The following is an 11,222-nucleotide window of genomic DNA, read 5'->3' on the forward strand; positions in this document are numbered from 1 at the left end:
ACAGGAATAACTGCTTGAAAACACTCATACATCTTTATCATGAACATTACAAACACAGATACTATAGATGATGGCTTCAGATATAACCTTTTGCTTACGTCCTGTAGGCTTATGATTCACAATTCTCCCAGACTAGGAACATCTTCTCATAGCAAGAGGCTGGGAAGAACCCTCATCCTTATGTTTTTTTATCTTATCTTTACCCACATTGACTTTCTGGTCAAGATTAATCCATGCAATCCATGTTGTTTTACTTAATGGGAAAGAGAATCAGAATGATTTTGCTTTATAAAACCGCAGATGGCTACCTAGTCTCATTTTCAGACTGGAAGAATAGGGTGACAAAGGAAGGGCCTTGTGCACACTGTATAGAGTTTGTAAATAAAGAAAATGCAAAGCATTATTAGAGGGGGCTTGATGGAATCCCAGCCCTGGTCTTTGTACAGGGATATCTCTCTCGCCGTGTGAGTCCAAGCTCTACTGGGTGAGTCAGTCACCACTGTGTGTCACGGTCTTTGTAGAGGAGATGAATGCCAGCAACAGCTGCTGTGGAAGAACTTCTTGAAGAACTTCCTGAACTCTGTGTTGAAGACAGTGTAGATGATGGGGTTGAGGGCGCTGTTGACGTACCCCAGCCAGGTGACAGTGCTCATCAGAGCGGCAGGGATGTCACACGACTGGCACAGGGCGCGGGTGGTGTGCACTACGAAGAATGGTGTCCAGCAAAGTAAGAAGCAGCCTGAAAGCAAAACGGTGGGATGGTTAGTGGCCTGTTCTCCATTTCTTCAGAGTATCACTACAGTACTTATTGTTGGGCTTTACTGTAGGACTACACCTCATAGTTTTCATGGAGCTAGTGAGGTCTGAAATTTCAAGGAAGGAAGGAGGGAAAGATGCATTTCTACTGTAGGTAATTAAACAAAGCTCCGGTCAGTGGCAAAACTTGAGATGTTTCAGTTATTGCAGTTTAAATCAACCATATCTTCTCCACCAATGCCCCACAGCAAATCAAACTGAACATGCCTGATGTATTATTATTTCACAGATGTTTGAACTGAAGAGACATACCCATTATTTTGTGCAGCCCAACATACCAACTGAACGAACCAACAAATGTGTCCATTTGTTTACTGTATATTTGCCTTATCCTGCTCTTGCAGAAAATGCCATTTTCTTGGTTGACATTTTGCAGAAAAGATACTAAATATGAAAGAGAAATAAATGTTATGGGGAAAAAAAACACTTCTCAGACCTGTGGGATTTTATATGTGCGGTTGATAACTCGTATCCAATTCATGGGGGCACCATAACAGTTAATACTTATTTACACTGACCCATCAATATTTGGCAAGTTTTCAAGAAACAATTACCTTCATGGAATGGAATGAATGAATAAATGAATAAAAGATTAGCTCTGCTGATGTAGATTAGAAGCATAACCACCGTTCTCAGTGCCCTCTGCCTCAATTAATAATTCAAAAATGTTGATGGAATTTCTATGAATACTCAGTCAAGCAGTAGTTGCAATACAGATAGATCGCTGCACTACTTACTGGGAGACGCAGGTCCCCCACCTTCAACCCTCCAATCAGCACCTCCCCCACCTTCAACCCTCCAATCAGCACCTCCCCCACCTTCAACCCTCCCCTAAGAGCCTCTCCCCCACCTTCGATCCTTCAATCAGCAGGTCCCCCACCTTCAACCCTCCAATCAGCACCTCCCCCACCTTCAACCTTCCCCTAAGAGCCCCTCCCCCAGCTTCAACCCTCCAATCAGCACCTCCCCCACCTTCAACCCTCCAATCAGCACCTCCCCCACCTTCAACCCTCCCCTAAGAGCCCCTCCCCCACCTTCAATCCTTCAATCAGCAGGTCCCCCACCTTCAACCCTCCAATCAGCACCTCCCCCACCTTCAACCTTCCCCTAAGAGCCCCTCCCCCACCTTCAACCCTCCAATCAGCACCTCCCCCACCTTCAACCCTCCAATCAGCAGGTCCCCCACCTTCAACCCTCCCCTAAGAGCCCCTCCCCCACCTTCAACCCTTTAATCAGCAGGTCCCCCACCTTCAACCCTCCAATCAGCAGGTACCCCACCTTCAACCCTCCAATCAGCAGGTCCCCCACCTTCAACCCTCCAATCAGCAGGTACCCCACCTTCAACCCTCCAATCAGCAGGTACTCCACCTTCAACCCTCCAATCAGCAGGTCCCCCACCTTCAACCCTCCAATCAGCAGGTCCCCCACCTTCAACCCTCCAATCAGCAGGTCCCCCACCTTCAACCCTCCAATCAGCACCTCCCCCACCTTCAACCCTCCAATCAGCAGGTCCCCCACCTTCAACCCTCCAATCAGCAGGTCCCCCACCTTCAACCCTCCAATCAGCACCTCCCCCACCTTCAACCCTCCAATCAGCAGGTACCCCACCTTCAACCCTCCAATCAGCAGGTACTCCACCTTCAACCCTCCAATCAGCAGGTACTCCACCTTCAACCCTCCAATCAGCAGGTACCCCACCTTCAACCCTCCAATCAGCAGGTACCCCACCTTCAACCCTCCACTCAGAGCAGATGTTTCAAATGAGCTTAGTTTCCCTAACCAGCCAGAGTGGTGAAGACAGTAGCCTATCCATTAAATCAAGGGAATACTAGTCATTTATATCCATTTTCTCAGGTATTTCCTTATATTATTGATAACGAGGGTTCTTTGGATGGGTGATTTATTCAGTTTGGGTTGAGAGAGAGGTAGAGGAGTTAGTTATGTATAGCTCAGTTTCCAGAAGGAAGAATGGTTGGGACTTGTGTTGTGAGACTGCATAATTCTACTAATGAAATCATTTTAGAACAGATGGCAGGCTTTGAATTAGGGAGGTGTGTAAAACTCTTTGTAAAACCAGGGCACCCCTGTTAACATTGATAGGGTAAAAATGGGCATCCCCATTGGCATTGAAAACAAAAACAATAATCCTGCCAAATATTTTTGGTCACCGCAGGAGGGTAGAAGATTAGAATAAATGGTGAAGAAGCAATGGCAGAGGTACTTATTCTTCAGTCGTTTGCATGCACATTGCATTGTCGTACGGGAAGAGCAGCTCAATGACGTCAACTCGAGACCATGCCATCTTTTGTCTATCTCTGCCATTTAGTGAAAAAGCAATTTAGCTGAAATTTGCTGTTGAAAATAATGAATTGTAAAAAAAATAAATGTTTAAATGTTTTTGGCAAAACAGAGGTCATTCTGTGATCAGCAAATTAAGCCTTCACAAACGGCTTGTCCTTTCATGTTTTCATATAACTTAACTTATTCTCAATGACTAATGCTTTGAGTCAGACCTTGTCCACAGAGTGGAGGTCACATGTTATTTTGAGTGTGTTTCAGTGTACTGTAAAAACTCCTTGGTGTATTTCCTGCTAATGCCTTTGGACAGCCTGAACAGCTTAGCCGTGGTCACCTGTCTGCTGATACCCGATTGGTTCACACCTGTCTGCTAATACCCGATTGGTTCACAGTTGGTTTGCGAGACTCAGCTTCCTTTAAAGGTCTCCTGAACCAACCAATGTGTGAGCAGCAGTAACGACCATGGTTGACATGGTCTCTCTTTTATGCTGTTGGTCTCTTAATTCAACAACTAATTTGATTCATGAAACAGTTTTAGATCATTAGTGTAAACTGCCAAAATGGATCGGCGTAAACTTCTTGCGCTTCAGTATATGCACTGAGATATATGCACTGAGATATATGCATTGAGATATATGCATTGAGATATATGCACTGAGATATATGCACTGAGATATATGCACTGCAAGAAATGTTACAGCTAAGATCATCTTAAGAGACGTTGCAAGTGTTGCATAATAATTGGATTGAAGGCTTAACCTATACTTAGTCAGTGAGGGATGGTCAGCCAAAAGCATTTTTAGCCACCTGGATCACTGTGTCTCAATATGGCCGTCAATGACCATAGACCTTTAGCTTTTGATCACTGGCAACACAATGTGCCTTAATGTAATGCATACAGGCTTATACTGTAGTCAGTCTTAAAGATAAGAGGGCATTAACAAGATCTATTTAGGGGCATATCTTAAGTTATGGTGAAGATTATACACATCACTGTATAATCCTTAGACTAGCAGGAGTCCAGGGAGTGTACTAGTACATTGGGCAAGTACAATAGCCTCAGATCACCATACCAAACAACATAAACCACAGAACAAGTGCTGTTTCAGGAGGTGTACTGAAGAAATACACACCAATACTATATACTGTAGGTATCAAGATCTATCACAAAAACAGAACAGAACCTCATTAGAAAGAGTATTTCCACTTGTCCAAACCTCACTTCAACTCAGTTACTAACGTATTAATCACCCCTGTGGTAATAAGCAGGTCATAACCAGTCCCAACCAGTCATACTGCAGCTCTCAGGGTCACTCACCCACCACAACAGGCAGCACCCTCATGGCCTTCCTCTCCCGGCAGTTGATCTTGGCCCTCTTGTTCCTGGAGGAGTGCTGGTTGTAGCCCAGCTCCGGGTTGGCCACCGTCTCAATGGAGCTCTTCCTGTACTCTGGAGGGATGGGGCACTCCGGCTGCACGTCATCCTCCATGTCCTCCATGGCTGACTGGGCCAGGTCCAGCTCGATGATCTTGGGCAGGGGCATGGGCAGCGGGCCGGGGATGGTCCCCGGGGGGGCCGGGGGGGCCGTGGCGGCGGCGTGCTGCTGGAGCCTCCGGCAGACCTGGAGGCTGCTCTTCAGCTTGGCCTTGCGCGCGTCCTCCCAGCGCCGGAGGCCCTGGAACACCCCGAGGTAGAGGAGCAGCATGATGGGGCAGGGGATGAAGAAGGAGCAGACAGAGGAGTACACCACGTAGTTGTTATCCTCCAGCTTGCACTCGTCGTGGTTGCGCCCAGGGACCTTGTTGATGCCAAACATGATGGGCGAGGCCACGGCGAGCGCCAGCAGCCAGGTGGCAGAGAGCAGGACGATCTGACGACGGTCCACGTGTTTGCGGTTGTAGTTGAGGGGGATGGAGACAGCGATGAACCTGCAGAGCAGAGGAGGAGAACGATGCCTCAGGGAGGAGACCAGAGGGGGCCTGGATAGTGAGAGACTGCAGCTAGTCTAGATTTTTCCATGTTTGTGCCTGTGGGGAACCCGAAGGATGCAGTTTCTTTCTAGAGCGGCACCAACAAAGCACTTTAAACTTTTTGATCAAAGTTGAACTGCTTGGTGAAGGATGGGATCCACTGTGCTTTACCAGAGAAGTGCACCTCTGTGTCCCTTGGGCCAGGATTTAAAAATACTGTAACATTCGATAATAATGACAATAAAACAAAGTACACTCAATTATGAGACAGAATATATTAATTTAGTCAAACATTTAATTCTTTGTTAATGGCAAATGGTCAATCCATCATCTATTAAGCTTCTGGCAATAAAGAGTGGACAATAAGATATTCAGAATCAGATATCTGCTATTCAATTGGATATTAGAGCCAAAAGCTCAATCACGTTCTCCACAGATTCAGTGTTCCCCACACCGTCTAATCCTTTGCACCTAAATCATAGTTTGTGTTACCTCCCTCCATCTTTCTCTCTGTTCCCTCTATAAACAAACATATCTTTACCTCCGCCCCAGCGACAGCGCAGGGCGAGAGGTCATGTTTTCGGTGGTGTGTCCGTCCGTCTGTTTATTTGCATGATTACGCAACAAACTACCAGACCGATTTTCATGAAACACGGTGGAGGGGTGTAGCATGGGCCAATTTATAACCCATTACATTTTGGAGTGGATCCGAATCATGGGGCGGGTCCACGAGCCACCCAAACATGGCCGGCGAATCCCCCCCCGCCCCATTAATTGTCAATGGGGAGAATTTAAACATGTATCTCGACATGGGAAGGTCACAGAGACACAAGGTTTGAAATGGCATAAAGCTCTGGACCTAACGAATACAGCAATACCAAACATGCCCTGCTCTGGCACATGCCGATGCACAGAGCAACAAAATGCATTCATGGGCGGAGGTCTGTGCTCGCCGAGCACCATTTCTAATTATTCCCACTATTTCTTTATTATTATTCTCCCCATTTTTTGTCTCCTTTATAACGTCTTCATACTTTGTGCTAGAAACTTCATTCAAACTTTAAAATGTTCCCGATGTTTAGCACTTTAACGGATGTATTCAGATTTTTTATAGTTTTTTAGAAATTTAACTTTTAAACAATATTTTGTCCCATTGAAACTGCTTGAAACTGCTTTTGGAATGTTCAGAAACTTTTTTTTTAGAGTGGTGGCAGCAGTTGCTTTGAAAATATTCACACATTTTGTAAACTGCTGGCACTCCTACAGTTTTGAACGCTCACACACATTACATATCAAAATGTTCACACAACTGTGCTGATTCGTACAAGTATCTAAGCTTTGTGACTTACAGTTTTCGCTGTATGACGATTTGTTCGGCAACTGGGCTCCTCATTGAAACGTATGGCAACGCACTCTAACTTTTGATATGGAGATTGTCCGGTCCATAGTAGTTCTAGCAGTAGCTGTTACATACAGCTGCAGCAGCTAGCCCACCTCACATTTTCTCCAGGAAATGAACTTTGTAGTTTTTATTAATATTCTCCTCAGTCTTTTTCTTTTTTCTTTTAGTAATTTAACTTTTAATTGTAATTTTTGTGCAATTGAAACTGCTGGTGGAATGTTCAGTATCATTACGTTTTTAGAGTGGTGGCAGCTGTTGCTTTGAAAATATTCACACATTTTGTAAACTGCTGGCACTCCTACAGTTTTGACAGCTCACACACATAATATATATCGAAATGTTCACACAACTGTGCTGATTCGTACAATGTAAGTATCTAAGCTGGCATAGTAGAGAGTGGGTCGTATGCCCACCTCCCTTGTTCTCTGTAAAGCGCATTGTGTTGCCTCTGGGTATGAAATGCGCTATACAAATAAAGCTTTGATTGATTGATTGATAAGCTGTGTGACTTATAGTTTTCGCTGTATGACGATTTGTTCGGCAACTGCGCTCCCCATTGAAACGAATGACGCTGCACTCTAGCTTTGGTGCTGCTAATTCTGAATTCATACCCATTTTCTAACTTGTCACCATGGCTACAGTTTTTAAGCTACACAGACATGTTCTACATTAAAATGTTCAGCATGTTCCCATGATTCCTACGGTGTCAATATCTAAGCTGTAACATTTATACTTTTTGAGAGAGTTGTCTGAAGCCAGAATGGCATTCCCACTGAAGTGAATGAGAGATGTTCAGAGTGTCAGTTGGGATTTGAATTTTGGGACACAAGCTGGCTCTCTTAAAGGTACAGGCACACTTTTATGACTACAGTAGTAGGATCACACCACAGACCACACCACTCCCCTGAGTGTGGTAGATATAGAGTCTTCACTGATGAAGGCAGGTGGGTGGCCCAGAGAGGGCTACACTGTCCCCGACCTGCTATGACATGAGGGGGCGGAGTCTCGCCATCACGCCACTATCCACGCCATGGGCCCCACAACTCAGCCCCTGAGTGGGTTAGAGACACATGGTCTTCACCGGTTGGGGAAGGTGGGAGGCCCAGAGAGGGGTACACTGTCCGTGACTGGCTCTGACCTGAGGGGGCGGAGTTTCGCCACCACGCCACTATCCACGCCACAGAACCCACAACTCAGCCCCTGAGTGGGCTAGAGACAAAGGGACTTCGCCATTGGGTACATGGAGAGTGCCCGGAGGTCAATGCCCTGCTCCCGACCCAATGTGATCTGAGGGGGCGGAATTTCGCCACAACGCCACTGTCCACGCCATGGGCCCCACAACTCAGCCCCTGAGTGGACTAGAGACACACGGTCTTCACCAGTGGGGGCAGGTAGGTTGCCCAGAGAGGGGTACACTGTCCGTGACTGGCTCTGACCTGAGGGGGCGGAGTTTCGCCACCACGCCACTGAACCCAAAACTCAGCCCCTGGGTGGGCTAGAGACAAATTGTCTTCACTGTTGGGTACATGGACAGTGCCCGGAGGTCAATGCCCTGCCCCGATGTGATCTGAAGGGGCGGAGTCTCACCACGACGCCACTGTCCACGCCACGGGCCCCACAACTCAGCCCCTGTGTGGACTAGATACACACGGTCTTCACCAGTGGGGGCAGGTAGGTTGCCCAGAGAGGGGTACACTGTCCCCGACCAGCTCTGACCTGAGGGGGCGGAGTCTTGTCACCACGCCACTGTCCACGCCACAGACCATTCAGACAACAGACAATTCAGCCCCTGAGTGGGCTAGAGACGCACGGTCTTCGCCAGTGGGTGCATGGAGATTGCCTGGTCCATAGTACTTCTAGCAGTAGCTGTTACATACAGCTGCAGCAGCTAGCCCACCTCACATTTTCTCCAGTTTATATTATCGCCCCAGCAGACTCTGAGCTATGGGGTGAAGGCGGGAACATAATGAAAATACATTTAAGTACAATGGCTAATTGTAGGCAGTCTGCGAAAGTTGTGATTTTGTCTCCTTTGTCTCTTCCAGCTTATTACTTAAGCTTAAGCTATCAAAGACCATTGGCACACAGTGCATTCTTTATGTTCTACATTGGGCATAAAACATGAATCTGACCTTGGGTAAAACGAAGGGCATATGAACTGAACAAGACATAAAGATGTGTATCAGATAAAGTGACCCATCCTGTCAGGACAACTTTAGCATTATTCCCCAGTGGTGATATAGTTAAAGGACAATGCTCGTTTTTGACAACCTGGACCTTATTTACGACATATTATAAGACGTTTGACTCACCGAGATCACTTTGGTGTAGTTCGGAGGCCTGTAGAAGAAATGTAAAATCCAGCGCGAGCCAGTATATCCATGTAATGGCGGTGATCGGGGCAACGGGAATGCAGCTTCTAAAAATCTATTTTCTGCCGCGAAACGGTTGTTTTCATCAATCTGTCTGGATGGATCGCTAGTTGTGCTTACATAGAGCATAACTGTTGTGGTTTTCACATGCCATGATCTTTAGAAACGTCTTTCGAAACAAAATAGCTTCCTCACTTGCTCCAGCACTAATGCGCACAGCGCGCAATCGTTGCTCCCGCACGCTGTGCGCATGCGTGCTGGAGCAAGTAAGGAAGCTATTTCGTGTCAAACGACGTTTCTAAAGATCATATTACAGAGGCATGGGAAATACCACAACAGACCTATGCTCTCTATGTAACCACAACTAGCGATTCATCCAGACAGATTGATGAAAACAACCGTTTCGCGGCAGAAAATAGATTTTTAGAAGCTGCATTCTCGTTGCCCCGATCACCGCCATTACATGGATATACTGGCTCGAGCTGGATTTTACATTTCTTCTACAGGCCTCCGAACTACACCAAAGTGATCTCGGTGAGTCAAACGTCTTATAATATGTCGTAAATAAGGTCCAGGTTGTCAAAAACGAGCATTGTCCTTTAAGGGTACAAAACTGGATCAAGTGCACCACAATATGAGAGTGAAATGAAAGGTAGCTGGACAGGTGGTGTTTGAGGTGGATGAAGTCTGACCGGTCAACACTGATGGCGCAGAGGTTGAATATGGAGGCAGTGCACAGCATCACGTCCATGGTCATCAGGCCGTCACACACCAGCATGTTCAAGGACCACACTCCACCCTGGAACTGGACGCAGCATGCATAGACACACACACACGCACACACACACAGTCCTCACAATTCTGACATATACAAATGTGAAACAGTATACAGCACTGTCTGCGTTTGTGTGTGAGTGTGCCCTCATTCCTCTCCTGGCTGATGAATAGTATGTTTACTTTCAGACTGTCTTTTACCGTAAATTGGCCTCAGGCACCGCAAGGAGACAGGCCCAAGATGTTGAAAAAGACTAGTATTACCAGATGATTAACTATCTGTAACAGCTCTCAGTTAACAAGATAACGGGTTCCAAATCATTGATTGACAATATTTCTTTCAGTCACACACCTCTAAAGAAGTTGTGATACAGTCGACAGACACAGACAGACAGAGATAGATTAGATAGATAGATAGATAGATAGATAGATAGATAGATAGATAGATAGATAGATAGATAGATAGATAGATAGATAGATAGATAGAAAGATAGATAAAACGTGTTGGTTTCGTGTTATTGGTGTAATTCAAATGCCTACTGTGTTGTTGATTATACTTCACTAAAGATTTGATTTACATGCGTCCCAGATGACGCATATGGAATTCACAGTTGTATAAAATGACCTTTAGTAAGATTGCAATCGGAAAATGAGACAGGTGAGACAGAAAGGATCAGGGGAAAGACATTGAACGGGATGTTCTTTCTCGTCTGTTTTTCTCATGAGTTTGGTTGTATGGGTTTAATTTACTGCATCGTCCACATTCTCACATTTCACAGTAGCCTAGCCTACTAAACTATTAATAATAATCGTGATCAAATTGTTACCATAGGCATCGTGAATGTTATCTTCCATCACTGACTGTTTGAAAGTCGAACTTATTTCAACTCACTATTTCATGTTGTTTTTTATTTCATGTTTTCGGGTTATCAATTACGCACACTATAAGGGCAATATAGGCTTGCCTGAACCGAAGGTCTCTAAGGTAGACTCACCTCCGCGAACACGAAGAGTGGCAGAACCATCACTGCCAGCAGGAGGTCCGCCACAGCCAAACTGACTATGAAGTAATTTGTTGTAGTTTTCAAAGATTTCTCCATGTAAACACTAAGGCACACAAGCACATTTCCACCAACAATAAAAATGATCAGCAATATTCCAAATATAAGAGCAGGAAAGTTGTAGTCCGTTACCACCGGCTGTGTCGTGTTGCTGAAATTGTCCGACATGACTGCTCGCCCCTCTCGCACCCACCGCAGATTGGCAAATTCCTCTTTGGACACCTAGACCGTGCGAGAGCAGCCGTGACGAGAAGAGTTTTCATCTATTCATCATTTTCAGCTGTCTTGAAGTATGTAGGCTATTGTAAGTCCCAACATGTGAACGTTAGTGAAGAAAGTGAGACACATTTAGGCTAGTGCTTTATTTTAAGATCAGCGCCCGAAACCGATAGCGCAACCCGCAGGACGCATCACAATCTTTCCAAGCTTCTCAATTTTTCTCCAAGTAGCCTTATCTTCAATATTAGGCCGAGATTACACCACCTTTCACAATGACAGCGCTCAAATAAATAATGTTGTCTTTGCTTT

General features: G+C 45.6%; 1 protein-coding gene across 1 annotated transcript; it reads right to left on the reverse strand.

Annotated features, from left to right (window-relative positions):
- Positions 1–506: 506 nt before the first annotated feature.
- Positions 507–10,820, reverse strand: drd4b (dopamine receptor D4b; the record flags this gene model as incomplete). Its single annotated transcript, XM_084437032.1, has 4 exons — positions 10,629–10,820; positions 9,552–9,664; positions 4,433–5,043; positions 507–739 (listed from the first exon to the last, which is right to left on the reverse strand). Exons 1-4 carry the CDS (start codon positions 10,731–10,733, stop codon positions 507–509), a joined length of 1,062 nt encoding a protein of 353 aa, XP_084293158.1. The 5' UTR covers positions 10,734–10,820.
- Positions 10,821–11,222: the final 402 nt, after the last annotated feature.

Source organism: Borostomias antarcticus (assembly GCF_949987555.1).
Source record: "Borostomias antarcticus genome assembly, chromosome: 4".
Classification (NCBI taxonomy): Eukaryota; Metazoa; Chordata; class Actinopteri; order Stomiiformes; family Stomiidae; genus Borostomias; species Borostomias antarcticus.